Source organism: Panulirus ornatus, chromosome 38, assembly GCF_036320965.1.
Source record: "Panulirus ornatus isolate Po-2019 chromosome 38, ASM3632096v1, whole genome shotgun sequence".
NCBI classification, from domain to species: domain Eukaryota; kingdom Metazoa; phylum Arthropoda; class Malacostraca; order Decapoda; family Palinuridae; genus Panulirus; species Panulirus ornatus.
The window spans coordinates 27,177,332-27,199,831 of record NC_092261.1 but is presented as its reverse complement, the minus strand read 5'-3'; the positions used below and the strand labels follow the sequence as shown (position 1 = coordinate 27,199,831).

General features: G+C 47.2%; 1 protein-coding gene across 8 annotated transcripts in view; it reads right to left on the bottom strand.

Moving 5' to 3' along the window:
- LOC139760934 (teneurin-m-like) overlaps positions 1-22,500 on the bottom strand; it is an 874,918-nt gene that overhangs the window by 295,988 nt on the left and 556,430 nt on the right. For 7 of the 8 annotated variants that reach the window (XM_071684715.1, XM_071684717.1, XM_071684716.1 and 4 more), the window contains one exon: positions 11,421-11,505. In XM_071684715.1, the coding sequence (XP_071540816.1) occupies positions 11,421-11,505 (85 nt within the window). Of the gene's footprint in view, positions 1-11,420; positions 11,506-20,889; positions 21,154-22,500 lie in introns of those variants that run through there. The other variant, XM_071684719.1, reaches the window with a different exon arrangement.

The following is a 22,500-nucleotide window of genomic DNA, read 5'->3' as shown; positions in this document are numbered from 1 at the left end:
TAAGAGAGGAAGTGATAGGAAGAGAAATGTGCGAAATAGAATGTGGAAATAAGGAATAAGGAGATGAGGGTAAACATGAACATGAGGTAGTGAGGAATAATGAGGAATTATGAAGAAATGAAAAGAAGAATTTAGGAATAAACAAGAAGAACCAACGAGAGGACATGAAAAACGAGGGTAATGGTGACCAATTGACCAATTATCATGTTCGTTAAACACAAATATATAACTTCATTAATATAAAATCATACATAACTTATTTATCAGTGTGGTGTACCTTACTATGCTACAGCCCACGTCAGTCGTGGCCAAACTCTTACAGAAGAGAGGTATATATATATATATATATATATATATATATATATATATATATATATATATATATATATATATATATATATATATATATATATCATACAAACTTCTAACAGCCAGGATCGAACCCGGGACCCCTGTGCGACAGGGGTCCCGGGACTATTTGAATACTATGTACTCTACACTTCGTCTCACGTTGGCGAGCAACGGGGTCTACACCGGTCATTTCCCATCAGGCAGCAGATAACATTTCACCGAACCTAACTGTACAACGCTGGCTGTATGTTTGAAGGAATAGTGGTTCCAACAATGTTGTATGGTTGCGAGGCGTGGGCTATGGATAGAGTTGTGCGCAGGAGGATGGATGTGCTGGAAATGAGATGTTTGAGGACAATGTGTGGTGTGAGGTGGTTTGATCGAGTAAGTAACGTAAGGGTAAGAGAGATGTGTGGAAATAAAAAGAGCGTGGTTGAGAGAGCAGAAGAGGGTGTTTTGAAATGGTTTGGGCACATGGAGAGAATGAGTGAGGAAAGATTGACCAAGAGGATATATGTGTCGGAGGTGGAGGGAACGAGGAGAAGTGGGAGACCAAATTGCAGGTGGACAGATGGAGTGAAAAAGATTTTGAGTGATCGGGGCCTGAACATGCAGGAGGGTGAAAGGCGTGCAAGGAATAGAGTGAATTGGAACGATGTGGTATACCGGGGTCGACGTGCTGTCAATGGATTGAACCAGGGCATGTGAAGCGTCTGGGGTAAACCATGGAAAGTTCTGTGGGGCCTGGATGTGGAAAGGGAGCTGTGGTTTCGGTGTGAACGAATGGGGCCTTTGTTGTCTTTTCCTAGCGCTACCTCGCACACATGAGGGGGGAGGGGGATGTTATTTCATGTAAGGCGAGGTGGCGACGAGAATGAATAAGGGCAGACAGTTTGAATTATGTACATGTGTATATATGTATATGTCTGTGTGTGTATGTATATGTATACATTGAGATGTATAGGTATGTATATGTGCGTGTGTGGACGTGTATGTATACACATGTGTATGCGAGTGGGCTGGGCCATTCTTTCGTCTGTTTCCTTGCGCTACCTCGCTAACGCGGGAGACAGCCACAAAGTATAATAAATATATATAAGTAATTCTTGTGATGGTTTTCTCTCTTCTTCCCTCTACTCCCCCCCCCCTCCCCCCCAATAGAGCCAGGCGGGTGGTGTTACCGTGCTCCACTCACAGACTTAGAAATGTAGAGTTAGGAGGGGGATTTGTAGGAGGCGTGTAGGTCTACAGGAGGACGCCTACAGTAATGTAGGAGGCGTGTAGGTCTACATGAGGACATCTACAGTACTGTAGGAGGCGTGTAGGTCTACATGAGGACGTCTACAGTACTGTAGGAGGCGTGTAGGTCTACATGGGGACATCTACAGTACTGTAGGAGGCGTGTAGGTCTACAGGAGGACGTCTACAGTACTGTAGGAGGTGTGTAGGTCTACAGGAGGACGTCTACAGTACTGTAGGGGGAGTGTAGGTCTACAGGAGGACATCTACAGTACTGTAGAAGGCGTGTAGGTCTACAGGAGGACATCTACAGTACTGTAGGAGGCGTGTAGGTCTACAGGAGGACGTCTACAGTACTGTAGGAGGCGTGTAGGTCTACATGAGGACATCTACAGTACTGTAGGAGGCGTGTAGGTCTACATGAGGAGTCTACAGTACTGTAGGAGGCGTGTAGGTCTACATGAGGACATCTACAGTACTGTAGGAGGCGTGAAGGTCTACAGGAGGACGTCTACAGTACTGTAGGAGGCGTGTAGGTCTACAGGAGGACGTCTACAGGACTGTAGGGGGAGTGTAGGTCTACAGGAGGACATCTACAGTACTGTAGGAGGCGTGTAGGTCTACAGGAGGACATCTACAGTACTCTAGGAGGCGTTTAGGTCTACAGGAGGACGTCTACAGTACTGTAGGAGGCGTGTAGGTCTAAATGAGGACATCTACAGTACTGTAGGAGGCGTGTAGGTCTACATGAGGACGTCTACAATACTGTAGGGGGAGTGTAGGTCTACAGGAGGATATCTAAAGTATTGTAGGAGGCGTGTAGGTCTACATGAGGACGTCTACAGTACTGTAGGGGGAGTGTAGGTCTACATGAGGGCGTCTACAGCACTGTAGGAGGCGTGTAGGTCTACATGAGGACGTCTACAGTACTGTAGGGGGAGTGTAGGTCTACATGAGGGCGTCTACAGCACTGTAGGAGGCGTCTACAATACTGTAGGAGACGTGTAGATCTATATGAGGGCGCCTACAGCACTGTAGGAGGCGCCTACAATACTGTAGGAGGCGTGTAGATCTACAGGAGGACACAAGCGGAAGAGGAAAGGAAGAGAGAGAGGATTACCCAGCAAACTTGCTCGTCTTTCCCATCACCATGGGAGGGGACAGGGGAGGGGGGGGGTCGTCTTACGCACACTGGAGCGTATGAATCATTGACCTTTGACCTCTCAGAGCGTGAGTGAGGGTCAGAGCGGCCAAGGCGTACATAGAAGGTAAGGTAACGTAAGGGAGTTTAAGCGTAGGGGGAGCCAGGTACACGCCTGGCCACGACTCCGGAATACAGAACAGCTGAACTTACGGACGAAGACGAGGAGGAAAAGAGAGATACTCTCTCTCTCTCTCTCTCTCTCTCTCTCTCTCTCTCTCTCTCTCTCTCTCTCTCTCTCTCTCTCTCTCTCTACGGGAGCCAGCTGCCGCCAAACTAACATCCTGCTGGCCATGGCCACTATCCCCCCCCCATGGCCAGCTTACAAACACACACACACACACACACACACACACACACACCAAACATCCATTTTCTTTAACATTGACGAACATCTCTCCATGCTTCACCGGCCGAACATCTATCCATGTTTCACCGGACGAACATCTATCCATGTTTCACCGGACGAACATCTATCCATGTTTCACCGGACGACCATCTCTCCATGTTTCATCGGACGATCATCTCTCCATGTTTCATCGGACGATCATCTCTCCATGTTTCATCGGACGATCATCTCTCCATGTTTCACCGGACGATCATCTCTCCATGTTTCACCGGATGAATATCTCTCCATGCTTCACCGGACGATCATCTCTCCATGCTTCACCGGACGAACATCTATCCATGTTTCACCGGACGATCATCTCTCCATGTTTCACCGGACGAACATCTATCCATGTTTCACCGGACGATCATCTCTCCATGTTTCACCGGACGAACATCTATCCATGTTTCACCGGACGATCATCTCTCCATGTTTCACCGACGAACATCTCCCCATGTTTCACCGGACGACCATCTCTCCATGTTTCACCGGACGATCATCTCTCCAAGTTTCACCGAACGATCATCTCTCCATGTTTCACCGGACGATCATCTCTCAATGCTTCACCGGACGAACATCTATCCATGTTTCACCGGACGAACATCTATCCATGTTTCACCGGCCGATCATCTCTCCATGTTTCACCGGACGATCATCTCTCCATGTTTCACCAGACGAACATCTTTCCATGTTTCACCGGACGAACATCTCTCCATGCCTCACCGGACGATCATCTCTCCATGCTTCACCGGACGAACATCTATCTATGCTTCACCGGACGAACATCTATCCATGTTTCACCGGCCGATCATCTCTCCATGTTTCACCGGACGATCATCTCTCCATGTTTCACCGGACGATCATCTCTCCATGCTTCACCGGACGAACATCTATCCATGCTTCACCGGACGAACATCTATCCATGTTTCACCGGCCGATCATCTCTCCATGTTTCACCGGACGAACATCTCTCCATGTTTCACCGGATGATCATCTCTCCATGCTTCACCGGACGAACATCTATCCATGCTTCACCGGACGAACATCTATCCATGTTTCACCGGCCGATCATCTCTCCATGTTTCATCGGACGATCATCTCTCCATGTTTCACCGGACGATCATCTCTCCATGTTTCACCGGACGAATATCTCTCCATGCTTCACCGGACGATCATCTCACCATGCTTCACCGGACGAACATCTACCCATGCTTCACCGGACGATCATCTCTCCATGTTTCACCGGACGAACATCTCTCCATGTTTCACCGGACGAACATCTCTCCATGCTTCACCGGACGAACATCTCTCCATGCTTCACCGGACGAACATCTCTCCATGCTTCACCGGACGAACATCTCTCCATGTTTCACCGGACGAACATCTCTCCATGCTTCACCGGACGATCATCTCTCCATGTTTCACCGGACGATCATCTCTCCATGTTTCTCCGGACGATCATCTCTCCATGCTTCACCGGACGATCATCTCTCCATGCTTCACCGGACGAACATCTCTCCATGCTTCACCGGACGATCATCTCTCCATGTTTCTCCGGACGATCATCTCTCCATGCTTCACCGGACGATCATCTCTCCATGCTTCACCGAACGATCATCTCTCCATGTTTCTCCGGACGATCATCTCTCCATGCTTCACCGGACGATCATCTCTCCATGCTTCACCGGACGAACATCTCTCCATGCTTCACCGGACGATCATCTCTCCATGTTTCTCCGGACGATCATCTCTCCATGCTTCACCGGACGAACATCTACCCATGCTTCACCGGACGAACATCTCTCCATGCTTCACCGGACGATCATCTCTCCATGCTTCACCGGACGAACATCTCTCCATGCTTCACCGGACGAACATCTCTCCATGCTTCACCGGACGCGGGAGGGGAGGCAGTAGTCACAAAGAATGGCTACTATAAACAACAGACGCAGGAGGAGGAGGGGGGAGGAGCCAGGCTGTGGGGTTCCCCAGCAGGAGGAGGAGGAGCCAGGCTGTGAGGTTCCCCAGCAGGAGGAGGAGGAGGAGCCAGGCTGTGAGGTTCCCCAGCAGGAGGAGGAGGAGCCAGGCTGTGAGGTTCCCCAGCAGGAGGAGGAGGAGCCAGGCTGTGAGGTTCCCCAGCAGGAGGAGGAGGAGGGGGGAGGAGCCAGGCTGTGGGGTTCCCCAGCAGGAGGAGGAGGAGCCAGGCTGTGAGGTTCCCCAGCAGGAGGAGGAGGAGGAGGAGGAGCCAGGCTGTGAGGTTCCCCAGCAGGAGGAGGAGGAGCCAGGCTGTGAGGTTCCCCAGCAGGAGGAGGAGGAGCCAGGCTGTGAGGTTCCCCAGCAGGAGGAGGAGGAGGAGCCAGGCTGTGAGGTTCCCCAGCAGGAGGAGGAGGAGCCAGGCTGTGAGGTTCCCCAGCAGGAGGAGGAGGAGCCAGGCTGTGAGGTTCCCCAGCAGGAGGAGGAGGAGCCAGGCTGTGAGGTTCCCCAGCAGGAGGAGGAGGAGCCAGGCTGTGAGGTTCCCCAGCAGGAGGAGGAGGAGCCAGGCTGTGAGGTTCCCCAGCAGGAGGAGGAGGAGCCAGGCTGTGAGGTTCCCCAGCAGGAGGAGGAGGAGCCAGGCTGTGAGGTTCCCCAGCAGGAGGAGGAGGAGCCAGGCTGTGAGGTTCCCCAGCAGGAGGAGGAGGAGCCAGGCTGTGAGGTTCCCCAGCAGGAGGAGGAGGAGCCAGGCTGTGAGGTTCCCCAGCAGGAGGAGGAGGAGCCAGGCTGTGAGGTTCCCCAGCAGGAGGATTAAGGTAGATCATCTGTCGGTAAGGAAATTGTAGAAGGGTCTGGCCGGGCTATGGTGGGGTGGGTGGGTCCTGGTGGGCTGAGATGGTGGGTTATGGTGGGCTAAGTTGGTGGATTCCGGTGGGCTGAGCTTGACTCTGGGGGGGGGGGGGGAAGGGAAAAGGTAGTCGGTTTTGGAGGGCTGAGGTGGTGGGTTATGGTGGGCTGAGGTGGTGGGTTATGGTGGGCTGTGGTGGGCTGAGGTGGGCTGTGATGGGCTGAGGTGGTGGGTTATGGTGGGCTGAGGTGGGCTGTGGTGGGCTGAGATGGTGGGTTATCGTGGGCCGAGGTGGTGGGTTATGGTGGGCTGAGGTTATTCTGCATAGTTTTTACGTGTGCATACACCCTGACCTGTGTGTACCGTGACCTGTGTATACCGTGGACTGTGTGTACCGTGACCTGTGTGTACCCTGACCTGTGTGTACCGACCTGTGTGTACCGTGAACTGTGTACCGTGACCTGTGTGTACCGTGACCTGTGTGTACCGTGACCCGTGTGTACCGTGACCAATGTGTACCGTGACCTGTGTGTACCGTGACCCGTGTGTACCGTGGCCCGTGTGTACCGTGACCTGTGTGTACCGTGACCCGTGTGTACCGTGACCTGTGCGTACCGTGACCTGTGTGTACCACGACCCGTGTGTACCGTGACCTGTGTGTACCGTGACCTGTGTGTACCGTGACCCGTGTGTTCCGTGACCTGTGTTAGAGCAGTTCAGGTCCAGTATGGTGCGCCCTGGCCGGCCCAAGACGACGGTACGACCCTTGAGCACGACGGTACGACCCTTAGGTCAAATCAGAGGGCAGGCCAGCGTAGTCAAGGATCGAACCCATGTACTCATGAGTCGAACCCATGTACTCATGAGTCGAACCCATGTATTCATGAGTCGAACCCATGTACTCACGGGTCGAACCCATGTACTCATGAGTCGAACCCATGTACTCATGAGTCGAACCCATGTACTCACGAGTCGAACCCATGTACTCATGAGTCGAACCCATGTACTCATGAGTCGAACCCATGTACTCATGAGTCGAACCTATGTACTCACGGGTCGAACCCATGTACTCATGAGTCGAACCCATGTAGTCATGAGTCGAACCCATGTACTCATGAGTCGAACCCATGTAGTCATGAGTCGAACCCATGTACTCATGAGTCGAACTCATGTACTCATGAGTCGAACCCATGTACTCATGAGTCGAACCCACGTACTCATGAGTCGAACCCATGTACTCATGAGTCGAACCCATGTACTCACGAGTCGAACCCATGTACTCATGAGTCGAACCCATGTACTCATGAGTCGAACCCATGTACTCATGAATCGAACCCATGTACTCATGAGTCGAACCCATGTTCTTATGAGGTATATATATATTGAAACGTGAACCTTGCAATGTGAAGTATTCTCACATCATTCTGACACAACACTAAGTATTCTGGGAAATGTGGAACACAATATTTCCTACATCATTTTTTTTTCCCAGTAAATATATACATATGAAACTCACGACCGGTAGGGAAAAAACTGTACAAGAATATCAGCTAATTAACAGCCAACAGCCAGTCTGGGTAGTTACTGTTGGCAGGACAACAGCCAGTCTGGGTAGTTACTGTTGGCAGGACAACAGCCAGTCTGGGTAGTTACTGTTGGCAGGACAACAGCCAGTCAGGTCTGGGTAGTTACTGTTGGCAGGACAACAGCCAGTCTGGGTAGTTACTGTTGGCAGGACAACAGCCAGTCTGGGTAGTTACTGTTGGCAAGACAACAGCCAGTCAGGTCTGGTGTAGTTACTGTTGGCAGGACAACAGTCAGTCAGGTCTGGTGTAGTTACTGTTGGCAGGACAACAGCCAGTCTGGGTAGTTACTGTTGGCAAGACAACAGCCAGTCAGGTCTGGTGTAGTTACTGTTGGCAGGACAACAGCCAGTCTGGGTAGTTACTGTTGGCAGGACAACAGCCAGTTTGGGTAGTTACTGTTGGCAGGACAACAGTCAGGTCTGGGTAGTTACTGTTGGCAGGACAACAGTCAGTCAGGTCTGGTGTAGTTACTGTTGGCAGGACAACAGTCAGTCAGGTCTGGGTAGTTACTGTTGGCAGGACAACAGTCAGTCAGGTCTGGGTAGTTACTGTTGGCAGGACAACAGCCAGTCAGGTCTGGTGTAGTTACTGTTGGCAGGACAACAGTCAGTCAGGTCTGGGTAGTTACTGTTGGCAGGACAACAGTCAGTCAGGTCTGGGTAGTTACTGTTGGCAGGACAACAGCCAGTCAGGTCTGGTATAGTTACTGTTGGCAGGACAACAGTCAGTCAGGTCTGGTGTAGTTACTGTTGGCAGGACAACAGTCAGTCAGGTCTGGGTAGTTACTGTTGGCATCCTGACACCCATTGTTGTCAGGATGTATGTGGCAGTGAACGGTTCTCCGTCTGGTCGACAACCACAACATGGCAGTGGTCGACCCAGGTGTTGTGGGCTGGGGTTGTGGCCGCTGCCCACGTGACCAGGGGTCAGGTCAAGTGGACGGGGGGGGGAGGGTCATCACAACCCCCCCATCATGACCATTACACGTAGAATTAAGTATCTGGTCATAACTACTACTACTACTACTACTACTACTACTACTACATACACTACTACTATTACTAGGAAAAATATCATCATAAATAAGAAGAACAAGAACAAGAACAAGAGCCATGTTGTTAATATAACATACAATGATACATAATTATGTATATAATGATGAAAGTATATTGTGCTATCCTCACCTGGGTAAAGTGTGTTATCCTCACCTGGGTAAAGTGTTTATCCTCACCTGGGTAAAGTGTGTTATCCTCACCTGGGTCAAGTGTGTTATCCTCACCTGGGTAAAGTGTTTATCCTCACCTGGGCAAAGTGTGTTATCCTCACCTGGGTAAAGTGTGTTATCCTCACCTGGGTAAAGTGTGTTATCCTCACCTGGGTAAAGTGTGTTATCCTCATCTGGGCAAAGTGTGTTATCCTCACCTGAGTAAAGTATGTTATCCTCACCTGGGTAAAGTGTGTTATCCTCACCTGGGTAAAGTGTGTTATCCTCACCTGGGTAAAGTGTGTTATCCACACCTGGGTAAAGTGTGTTATCCTCACCTGAGCAAAGTGTGTTATCCTCACCTCGGTAAAGTGTGTTATCCTCACCTGGGTAAAGTGTGTTATCCTCACCTGGGTAAAGTGTGTTATCCTCACCTGGGTAAAGTATGTTATCCTCACCTGGGCAAAGTGTGTTATCCTCACCTGGGTAAAGTATGTTATCCTCACCTGGGTAAAGTGTGTTATCCTCACCTGGGTAAAGTGTGTTATCCTCACCTGGGTAAAGTGTGTTATCCACACCTGGGTAAAGTGTGTTATCCTCACCTGAGCAAAGTGTGTTATCCTCACCTCGGTAAAGTGTGTTATCCTCACCTGGGTAAAGTGTGTTATCCTCACCTGGGTAAAGTGTGTTATCCTCACCTGGGTAAAGTGTGTTATCCTCACCTGGGTAAAGTGTTTATCCTCACCTGAGTAAAGTGTGTTATCTTCACCTGGGCAAAGTGTGTTATCCTCACCTGGGTAAAGTGATTATCCTCACCTGGGTAAAGTGTGTTATCCTCACCTGAGTAAAGTGTGTTATCCTCACCTGGGTAAAGTGTGTTATCCTCACCTGAGTAAAGTGTGTTATCCTCACCTGGGCAGTGTGTTATCCTCACTTGAGTAAAGTGTGTTATCATCACCTGGGCAGTGTGTTATCCTCACCTGGGTAAAGTGTGTTATCCTCACCTGGGTAAAGTGTGTTATCCACACCTGGGTAAAGTGTGTTATCCTCACCTGAGCAAAGTGTGTTATCCTCACCTCGGTAAAGTGTGTTATCCTCACCTGGGTAAAGTGTGTTACCCTCACCTGGGTAAAGTGTGTTATCCTCACCTGGGCAAAAAGTGTTATCCTCACCTGGGTAAAGTGTGTTATCCTCACCTGGGTAAAGTGTGTTATCCTCACCTAGGCAAAGTGTGTTATCCTCACCTGGGTAAAGTGTGTTACCCTCACCTGGGTAAAGTGTGTTATCCTCACCTGGGTAAAGTGTGTTATCCTCACCCGGGTAAAGTGTGTTATCCCCACTTGGGTGTGTTATCCTCACCTGGGTAAAGTGTGTTATCCTAACCCGGGTAAAGTGTGTTATCCTCACCTGGGTAAAGTGTGTTATCCGCACCTAGGTAAAGTGTGTTATCCTCACCTGGGTAAAGTGTGTTATCCTCATCTGGGTGAAGTGTGTTATCCTAACCTGGGTAAAGTGTTACCCTCACCTGGGTAAAGTGTGCTACCCTCACCTGGGTAAAGTGTGTTATCCTCACCTAGGTAAAGTGTGTTTTATCCTCACCTGGGTAAAGTGTGTTATCCTCACCTGGGGTAAGTGTGTTATCCTCACCTGGGTAAAGTGTGTTATCCTCACCTGGGTAAAGTGTGTCACCCTCACCTGGGTAAAGTGTGTAATCCTAACCCGGGTAAATTGTGTTATCCTCACCTGGGTAAAGTGTGTTATCCTCACCTGGGTAAAGTGTGTTATCCTCACCTAGGTAAAGTGTGTTATCCTCACCTGGGCAAAGTATGTTATCCTCACCTGGGTAAAGTGTATTATCCTCACCTGGGTAAAGTGTGTTATCCTCACCTGGGTAAAGTGTGTTATCCTCACCTAGGTAAAGTGTGTTATCTTCACCTGGGCAAAGTATGTTATCCTCACCTGGGTAAAGTGTATTATCCTCACCTGGGTAAAGTGTGTTATCCTCACCTGGGTAAAGTGTGTTATCCTCACCTGGGCAAAGTATGTTATCCTCACCTGGGTAAAGTGTGTTATCCTCACCTGGGTAAAGTGTGTTATCCTCACCTGGGTAAAGTGTGTTATCCTCACCTGGGTAAAGTGTGCTACCCTCACCTGGGTAAAGTGTGTTATCCTCACCTAGGTAAAGTGTGTTTTATCCTCACCTGGATAAAGTGTGTTATCCTCACCTGGGGTAAGTGTGTTATCCTCACCTGGGTAAAGTGTGTTATCCTCACCTGGGTAAAGTGTGTTATCCTCACCTGGGTAAAGTGTGTTATCCTCACCTAGGTAAAGTGTGTTATCCTCACCTGGGCAAAGTATGTTATCCTCACCTGGGCAAAGTGTGTTATCCTCACCTGGGTAAAGTGTGTTATCCTCACCTGGGTAAAGTGTGTTATCCTCACCTGGGTAAAGTGTGTTATCCTCACCTAGGTAAAGTGTGTTATCCTCACCTGGGCAAAGTATGTTATCCTCACCTGGGGTAAGTGTGTTATCCTCACCTGGGTAAAGTGTGTTATCCTCACCTGGGCAAAGTGTGTTATCCTCACCTGGGCAAAGTGTGTTATCCTCACCTGGGTAAAGTGTGTTATCCTCACCTGGGCAAAGTATGGGGAGGTGAGGGAGTTCCCCCCTGGGGCCACCAATCCAGGCACCTCCCCAGCCACGCAACCTCCTTGATACCTGTAGACCAGACAAAAACACATGTCACTTGAGTGCCAAAAACACCTGCAAGGCTAGAAACACCTGTTATATGGGTGTCAGTAACACCTGCAAGGCCAGAAACACCTGTTATATGGGTGTCAGTAACACCTACAAGACTAGAGACACATGTAATATGGGTGTCAGTAACACCTACAAGTCTAAAAACACATGTTCTATGGGTGTCAGTAACACCTGCAAGGCTAGAAACACATGTTCTATGGGTGCTAGAAACACCTGTAAGGGCAAAAACACCTGTTACAAGGGAACCAGACATGTTGTAGGGACAGAAAGGTCTTCCGATCTCGATAAAACACCTGTCACAAGGGAACTACATTAAACACCTGCAAAGATGACAAGAATTTTGAGATTCGAGGGACAAACACCTGTCTGACTTGAACCAGGAACACCTGTAAGAGCTGAACACGTGTCATGGGGAAATACCTGATGACGAAAACATACGTCAGACATGTGTCATGAACACTTGTTGGACGCAGGTGTCCTACCCGAAAGAGAGAGAGAGAGAGAGATAGATAGATAGAGAGAGAGAGAGAGAGAGAGAGAGAGAGAGAGAGAGAGAGAGAGAGAGGGGGGGGAGGGGGGTTTGAGCGTGGTCCGTGTGTGGAGGGAGTTGTTTCCAGGGAGGAACAGGTGGACAGACCACAGGGGCGCTCGTGGCGTCGGGAAAGCCGCAGAGTGCGTGGCTCAACCCACCCTGCAGTAACGCACTCTAATGGCGGTGGGGTAAGAGAGTGAATCCCCCCCCCCCCTCCCCACACACACACACATATTCAGACGCCCCATCCTCAGCCTTATAAGGAGGGATCCTCACTTGGCTCCTCTTTCTGTTCCTGTGATTGGAAAATCATAATACAAAAAGGGAGGGTTTCCAGCCTCCCAGCACAGCCTTTCCCCACGCCCAAGGCCAATAGGTCTTTTCCGAGGTTTTCCCAGACCACGTCAAAGCCCTGGTTCAGCTCACTAACGGTACGTCGCTACACAATTCGCTCTCTCCCGTGCACGCCTCGCACCCTCCTGCATGTTCAGGTTCCAATAACTCAAAGTATTTGACGCGCCGTTCGTCCATCTCTTACTCGATTTCCTCAACTTCATTGCTGCCTACACTTTTAATATATATATATATATATATATATATATATATATATATATATATATATATATATATATATATATATATTCCCTCAAGGGCCCAGTCCTTTGTTCTCAACGCTACCTCGCTAATGCGGGAAATGGCGAATAGTATGAAAGAAAAAGAAAAAGAAATATATATATTTGTCAGTCTCTCCTCACGCATCCTCTCCATATTTCCAAACCACTTTACCACACCCTCTTCAGCTCCCTCAACCACGCTCTTCCTGCTACCACACCTCTCTCTCTCTCTCTCTCTCTCTCTCTCTCTCTCTCTCTCTCTCTCTCTCTCTCTCTCTCTCTCGCTGTCATTACCCACCCCCCCATCATCAACCCACCTCACACCACATGTTCTCCTCAGGCATTTCATTTCCGACACATCCACCCTAATCTGCGCTCGTGCTATTAGGGTCCACGATCGCATCACACACCTGTCCACACTCGCCTACTCTCGCCATGGGTCCCAGCACAGCTGTCCACACTCGCCTACTCTCGCCATGGGTCCCAGCACAGCTGTCCACACTCGCCTACTCTCGCCATGGGTCCCAGCACAGCTGTCCACACTCGCCTACTCTCGCCATGGGTCCCAGCACAGCTGTCCACACTCGCCTACTCTTGCCATGGGTCCCAGCACACCTGTCCACACTCGCCTACTCTTGCCATGAGTCCCAGCACACCTGTCCACACTCGCCTACTCTTGCCATGAGTCCCAGCACACCTGTCCACACTCGCTTACTCTTGCCATGGGTCCCAGCACACCTGTCCACACTCGCCTACTCTCGCCATGAGTCCCAGCACACCTGTCCACACTCGCCTACTCTTGCCATGGGTCCCAGCACAGCTGTCCACACTCGCCTACTCTTGCCATGAGTCCCAGCACAGCTGTCCACACTCGCCTACTCTTGCCATGAGTCCCAGCACACCTGTCCACACTCGCCTACTCTTGCCATGGGTCCCAGCACAGCTGTCCACACTCGCCTACTCTCGCCATGAGTCCCAGCACACCTGTCCACACTCGCCTACTCTTGCCATGGGTCCCAGCACAGCTGTCCACACTCGCCTACTCTTGCCATGGGTCCCAGCACAGCTGTCCACACTCGCCTACTCTTGCCATGAGTCCCAGCACAGCTGTCCACACTCGCCTACTCTTGCCATGGGTCCCAGCACAGCTGTCCACACTCGCCTACTCTTGCCATGGGTCCCAGCACAGCTGTCCACACTCGCCTACTCTTGCCATGGGTCCCAGCACAGCTGTCAGGACCAGCCAAGCGATCAGCTGTGCTTTTGTTTCCCCTCAGGACCAAAACAAACCCCGAGGGGAGCCCCCCCCCTAACCCCTCGGATGAAGTACTTGCTGAGGTTGTAATGCCGACATGGCTGGAAGTGCCCCTTCTGAACGTGGGATAGTGGACCATTCAGGCTTGCTACTTATGTCTCCCTCTTGCGGCAGTAACACGTCTGCATTGAATGGTATTTGAGGTTTGAATATCTACCTATCTATCTATCTATCTATCTATCTATCTATCTATCTATATATATATATATATATATATATATATATATATATATATATATATATATATATATATATATATATATATATCCATATTTTTTTATTTATATACTTTCTCGCTGTCTCCCGCGATAACAAGGTAGCGCAAGGAAACAGACGAAAGAATGGAACAACCCATCCACATACACATGTATATACATACACGTCCACACATGCACATATACATAACTATACATTTCAACGTATACATACATATACGTACACAGACATATATGTATATATATATATATATATATATATATATATATATATATATATACATATATACTTGCTGCTTTCATCCATTCCTGGCCCCACCCCGCCACGCATGAAATAGAAACCCCCTCCCCCAACGTGCGTGAGAGGTAGCGCTAGGAAAAGACAACAAAGGCCACATTCGTTCACACTCAGGATCTAGCTGTCATGTAATAATGCACCGAAACCACAGCTCCCTTTCCACATCCAGGACCCACAAAACTTTCCATGGTTTACCCCAGACGCTTCACATGCCCTAGTTCAATCCATTGATAGTACGTCGACCCCGGTATACCACATCGTTCCAATTCACTCTATTCCTTGTACGCCTTTCACCCTCCTATATGTTCAGGCCCCGATCACTCTCAGTCTTTTTCACTCCATCCTTCCAGCTCCAATTGGTCTCTTACTTCTCGTTCCCTCCACCTCTGACACATATATCCTCTTTGTCAATCTTTCCTCACTCATTCTCTCCATGTGACCAAACCATTTCCATAACCCTCTTCTGTCCCCTCAACCACACTATTCTTATTGCCACGCATCTCTCTCACCCTTTCATTATTTACTCGATCACACACCACATCCACACTCCTCCGCACAACCCTATCCATAGCCCACGCCTCGCAACCATATAACATTGTTGGAACCACTATTCCTTCAAACATACCCATTTTTGCTTTCCAAGATAACGTTCTCGCCTTCCACACATTCCTCAACGCTCCCAGAACATTTGCCCCCTCCCACACCCTGTGATTCACTCGCTTCCATGGTTCCATCCGCTGCCAAATCCACTCCCAGATATCTGAAACACTTCACTTCCTCCAGTTTTTTCTCCATTCAAACATACCTCCCAATTAACTTGTCCCTCAACCCTACTGAACCAAATAACCTTGCTCTTATTCACACTTACTCTCAGCTTTCTTCTTTCACACACTTCACCAAAGTCAGTCACCAACTTCTGCAGTTTCGCACCCGAATCAGCCACCAGCGATGTATCATCAGCGAACAACAGCTGACTCACTTCCCAAGCCCTCTCGTCCACAACAAATTGCATACTTGCCCCTCTCCAAAACTCTTGCATTCACTTCCCTAACAACCCCATCCATAAACAAATTAAACAACCATGGAGACATCACACACCCCTGCCGCAAACCAACATTCACTAAGAACCAGTCACTTTCATCTCTTCCTACACGTACACATGCCTTACATCCTCGATAAAAACTTTTCACTGCTTCTAACAACTTGCCCCCACACACCATATATTCTTAATACCTTCCACAGAGCATCTCTATCAACTCTATCATATGCCTTCTCCAGATCCATAAATGCTACATTCAAATCCATTTGCTTTTCTAAGTATTTCTCACATACATTCTTCAAAGCAAACACATGATCCACACATCCTCTAACACTTCTGAAACCACACTGCTCTTCCCCAATCTGATGCTCTGTACATGCCTTCACCCTCTCAGTCAATACCCTCCCATATAATTTACCAGGAATACTCAACAAACTTATAACTCTGTAATTTGAGCAATCACTTTTATCCCCTTTGCCTTTGTACAATGGTACTATGCAAGCATTCCGCCAATCCTCAGGCACCTCACCATGAACCATTCATACACTGAATATTCTCACCAACCAGTCAACAACACAGTTACCCCCTTTTTTTAATAAATTCCACTGCAATACTATCCAAACCCGCCGCCTTGCCGACTTTCATCTTCCGCAAAGCTTTCACTGCCTCTTCTCTGTTTACCAAACCATTCTCCCTGACCCTCTCACTTTGCACACCACCTCGACCAAAACACCCTATATCTGCCACTCTATCATCAAACACATTCAACAAACCTTCAAAATACTCACTCCATCTCCTTCTCACTTCACCATTACTTGTTATTACCTCCCCATTAGCCCCCTTCACCGATGTTCCCATTTGCTTTCTTGTCTTACGCACTTTACCTCCTTCCAAAACATCTTATTCTCCCTAAAATTTAATGATTCTCACCCCAGCTCTCATTTGCCCTCTTTTTCACCTCTTGCACCTTTCTCTTGATCTCCTGCCTCTTTCTTTTATACATCCCCCAGTCATTTGCACTATTTCCCTGCAAAAATCGTCCAAATGCCTCTCTCTTCTCTTTCACTAACAATCTTACTTCTTCATCCCACTACTCACTACCCTTTCTAACCTGCCCACCTCCCACGCTTCTCATGCCACAAGCATCTTTTGCGCAAGCCATCACTGCTTCCCTAAATACACCCCATTCCTCCACCACTCCCCTTACGTCTTTTGCTTTCACCTTTTGCCATTCTACACTCAATCTCTCCTGGTACTTCCTCACACAAACTTCCTTTTCAAGCTCGCTTACTCTCACCACTCTCTTCTCCCCAACATTCTCTCTTCTTTTTTGAAAACCTCTTCAAGTCTTCTCCTTTGCCTCCACAAGATAATGGTTTTGATATCAAACTGGTAAGTTTTAATGTTTCGTCACTATTCACAAAAGTTCCAGTTGATAACTTCTTCAAATATTTGGTTGATGTCTTGCATAATATTCATTTACCTGTTTCAAAGTCTGTTTTAACTGAATTGATAAAATTGTGTATAAAAGACTGTGTATTTCAATTCAATGGAGAATATTATGCTCAAAAATTTGGTATGGTAATGGGTAACCCTCTTTCACCTGTACTAAGTAATCTTTATATGGAATTTTTTTAAACAAAATTACTAAAGGATATCTTAACTTCTAATGCAATTTGGTTTAGGTATGTAGATGATGTTCTTTGTGTTTGGCCAACAAATGAAAATTTACAAATATTTCTCCCCTTACTTAACAATTTAGTACCTTCCATCAAATTTACTGTACAAAATGAAAATAATGGTATGTTACCATTTTTAGATTGCATGATCCATAAGCAAGGAAACAAGTTTAAGTTTAGCATATACAGAAAACCTGCCAATGTATGCTCATATATCCATTATTACTCATCTCAACATGACAGAGTTAAATTATCATCATTTCAATCTATGTTCCTTAGGGCATTACGTATTTGCAGTCCAGAGTTTATTGATGATGAGTTTGAGAAGATATATTCTATTGGATCTGAGTTAAAGTACCCTAGATCTTTCATTGATAACTCCATTCAGTTAGCAAAGAAATCATTTTATAGAGTTGAGCCCAAACCTCCCATTGACACCAAGAATCTTTTAGTTCTCCCTTTCAGTGAAAGTTTTACATTCCTTCCCGGATGGCTTAAATAATTCAATGTAAATGTTGCCTTCAGCTAAAACAATGAAACAAAGTATATCTTAATAAGAAAAAAATCGCCAGAAGATTCTGTGGGCTATGTTTACAGAGTGCCTTGCAAAAATTGTAATGTTTTATGCTGAGCAGACTGGCAAAGGATCTTTCTGTTAGAATTAAGTAACATAAAAATGGTATAAATACAGGAAAAGAATCAAATGCCTTGTTTAATCATGTTAAAAATCATGACCATTGTATTGATTGGAGTAATGGCAATTCAGTTATCAACTTGAACTCCTTTACCAAAAGACATACCATTGAATCTTCTAGCATTAAATACGCAAATAACTGTAACATAAATATCATTGAAGGTCTATACAAATTGGATAGCTTTAATGTAAACAATTGCCTTATTGTCCACATAATAAAAATGTTATGCCAGACCCGAACACGACCAGCTGGTTACGCTTGTTTACCAATGGCGTCTTAGCTACGTCTCTTTCTAGTATATCAACTGACTGTTGTACGTCTTCTATCTCATTCTTGTATCTTCCCTCATGATGTGATCATTACACGAAAGTGCACCTGGGAACTGTGACCTCATGAATAAATAAATAAATAAATAAATATATATATATATATATATATATATATATATATATATATATATATATATATATATATATATTTTTTTTTTTTTTTTTTTTTTTTCACACTCGTGTACACATACACATGGATGTACATGCACATAGAAATACACATGAGTTGCGTATAAATAGACGTAGATAAGGAGAATAGATAAAGATCAATCATGACTAAGATAAAGAGAGATAAAAACATGGACGTCAAACCCGCTAAAGAGAAGGAAAGTTTTCAAATCAAGACCAAATGTGGCGGCGACCTTGAACGTGGCGACCCATGATCGAGAAGCTTCCACCATCACTCAACCAGTTTTCAGAATAACTTGATCCCCACAGGTCAAGCTGGAGCCATTTTCTTTCCCTCTAAACTGCCGATATGCAATGGCTTGTGATAGCACTGAAATCCCCCCCCCCCCCCGCCCACAGTCAGCGTGCCACACGTAAAGTTCAAATCCCAATCGTTTGACTGTACGATTCCCGCCCATAACGGTCTTCCCCCCCCCCCCCCCCGCACCTCATATATACATTCTCTTACACCATTTAAATGGCCACTTACCCCCCCCCTCCACACGGGCCACCTGTTCCCTCAAGTGGTCTTCGCTTCAGCCAGAATTAATCGCATTTTCATACATTTCTTTCCATCTATCGTCCGGCTCGGACACTGCGCACTGACGACATTCTTTTGTTTTCCATCGAATCCGCATTTTTCCCCTTCTAATCCAGATGATTAATTTTTTTTCGCTTTTTACACCATTTTATTTCATTCTTTTCCGATGTGTTATATTATATTTTATTACTGTTTTAATTTCTTATATATTTTTCTCATTCATGTCTTTTGTGATTCATTCATTCAGTCTTTTTCATTCACAAATTCAACTCGAATTCTCTTTGTCTGGTCTTCTCATTCCATCAAGGAAGTCTGTAGATCTTACTCTTACATCCTTACTTCCTCCTCTCCCTGTAACTCTCTCCCTTCCTCTCCCTTTTTCCGTCCTTCCCTGTACCTCTCCCTGTACCTCTCCCTGTGCCTCTCCCTGTACCTCTCCCTGTACCTCTACCTGTACCTCTCCCTGTACTTCTCCCTGTACCTCTCCCTGTACCTCTCCCTGCCTCTCCCTGTACCTCTCCCTGTACTTCTCCCTGTACCTCTCCCTGTACTTCTCCCTGTACCTTTCCCTGTGCCTCTCCCTGTACCTCTCCCTGTGCCTATCCCTGTACTTCTCCCTGTACCTCTCCCTGTACCTCTCCCTGTACTTCTCCCTGTACCTCTCCCTGTGCCTCTCCCTGTGCCTATCCCTGTACTTCTCCCTGTACCTCTCCCTGTACCTCTCCCTGTACCTCTCCCTGTGCCTCTCCCTGTACCTCTCCCTGTGCCTCTCCCTGTACTTCTCCCTGTACCTCTCCCTGTGCCTCTCCCTGTACTTCTCCCTGTACCTCTCCCTGAGCCTCTCCCTGTACCTCTCCCTGTACCTCTTCCTGTACCTCTCCCTGAGCCTCTCCCTGTACCTCTCCCTGTACCTCTCCCTGTACCTCTCCCTGTGCCTCTCCCTGTACTTCTCCCTGTACCTCTCCCTGTACCTCTCCCTGTACTTCTCCCTGTACCTCTCCCTGTGCCTCTCCCTGTACCTCTCCCTGTGCCTCTCCCTGTACTTCTCCCTGTACCTCTACCTGTGCCTCTCCCTGTACTTCTCCCTGTACCTCTCCCTGTGCCTCTCCCTGTACTTCTCCCTGTACCTCTCCCTGTGCCTCTCCCTGTACTTCTCCCTGTACCTCTCCCTGAGCCTCCCCCTGTACCTCTCCCTGTACCTCTTCCTGTACCTCTCCCTGAGCCTCTCCCTGTACTTCTCCCTGTACCTCTCCCTGTACTTCTCCCTGTACCTCTCCCTGTGCCTCTCCCTGTACTTCTCCCTGTACCTCTCCCTGTGCCTCTCCCTGTACTTCTCCCTGTACCTCTCCCTGTGCCTCTCCCTGTACCTCTCCCTGTACCTCTCCCTGTGCCTCTCCCTGTACTTCTCCCTGTACCTCTCCCTGTGCCTCTCCCTGTACTTCTCCCTGTACCTCTCCCTGTGCCTCTCCCTGTACTTCTCCGTGTACTTCTCCCTGTACCTCTCCCTGTACCTCTCCCTGCCTCTCCCTGTACCTCTCCCTGTACCTCTCCCTGCCTCTCCCTGTAACTCTCCCTGTACCTCTCCCTGCCTCTCCCTGTACCTCTCCCTGCCTCTCCCTGTACCTCTCCCTGCCTCTCCCTGTGCCTCTCCCTGCCTTTAATCACAGACGACCAAGTCTCTTCACCAACTTTGCGCCGCCATCTTTCTATTAAGCTTCCCTGACACAGCTCCTTATGCGCTGGCCTATTTCTCCGCCGGTTTGGATTTATATCATTCCAGAAACATACATTTTTCAGCTTTTATTTTTCTTTCTTCGTCCTCCAAAAATTACGGTATATTAAATATCTGAGAAATAATTTAAAAAAGGATAAATTGTGTTTGGTGACTGACGTTGTGTCGAAATCTTTAAGTCTTACTTTTCTTTCATTGAAGGAGGAGCATGTCCCTCCTCCTCCTCCTGTCTGCCGTGATCTCTCAACAGCCCTCCTTCCCTGCCTTGCTTGTCTCTCTTCCTTTGATCTCTCGGGCCATCTTGCCTGGCCGTACACGGAGCGGCTCAGCCTCGCTAACCCAACTACGCAGGAGGCGGCTGGACGACGACCCATAAAATGCCAAACTGGCATCTTCCCGAAACTCTTATTGCGCTGCCAGACGTACGAACCACTCTGCACAAGTAGCTGCGGAGAACGTTCTTTTTTTTTTCCCTCGGTAGGATGATGCAGTGAGCAGTATATATAACAAGATTTATTGAACTGAATGGCACAACGGATGAAGAAAGTTTCATCCCATGATTCCGAGGGGAGGATCCCAGGCGGCCATGTGTGCGGTACAACATGTTGATTCCTTGCCCGGATCACAGGCAGTGTAGGTCGGGTCTCCCATAAACATGGAGTAATATTGTTACATCAGTTTGTTTTGTGCCTCGTGATAACAACAGACGAGGATAATATGAAAGTTGTACATTTATTTACCTATGATCATAAACATAACTGGAGTTAGTGGGCATCAACACGTACGAGATCTGTTCCAGGTATTGGCAGCCATATGGCCAAGATATTCATTCACTTCTTCATTATTAATACAAGTTAGGTCGTACTTCTTGCTAGATCTAGAAATATGTTGTATTTCTTCATCTTATCAAGATATATGAAAATAAAATTCCAAAATGTGAACCCGAATGATTAAGGAAATATAGAAATACAAGCTAAGAAATTTCTGTATAATTTTTTTATCTTTAAAAGATGGGAGTATAACCGTCCGCCATAATGTGCTGCATCTTGCAAGTGGTATGATTTCAAACTATTTTTCTCGTTCATATTTGGATCTTGAGTAATATAAGAAAAGTAATTACTTCTATGAAGATAAAACGTTTAGGAAGACGGTACACAGATTCTGTGAGTTCGTAAAGAAAGTAAACTACAAAAAAATAGAAACTAATATGCGCGTCGCAACTTCTTCCCGCCATTACCGAACAAACACGGAAGAAAACGGAAACTCAAAAAAAGAGAAAAAAAAAACGGGGCAAGCGGAATTCAACTCTGCCTGAATATAAAAAAATCTTTATTGCACTTGTTACCTCATATCATAAAGAAGGGAAACAAGCCGGCTGAGGGAGGGAAAAAAGTTTTATGAATTTGTACATAATGTCAGCCAGACCAGAAGGATCCTAGTTGCCATTTGCGAATTAAAATTGAATAAATGTGTAATTAAAATGGTTTTGCATGACCTGTATACATATATGATTCATGAATTCGCTCAGCGGGAAGGTAAATACTATTTCTAATTCACGTATCTACAAATTAAAGTGACATAGATAAGCTTCATTCTTTAATACGAGTCTCCGCTACAACTCTGTAGCTGTGAATAAAATGTAAACAAAAAGTAAACATTGTGTGGAACTCATTGTTAAAACCTCAAAAGTCTTGTAGGAGGCGCGGCGCTCACACATTACTCTCATCAAGGTATTAAGATACAGGAACCGGTGTTGGGGATGTTGATGGAGGATGGGTGTTGGAGAAGGCATTGAT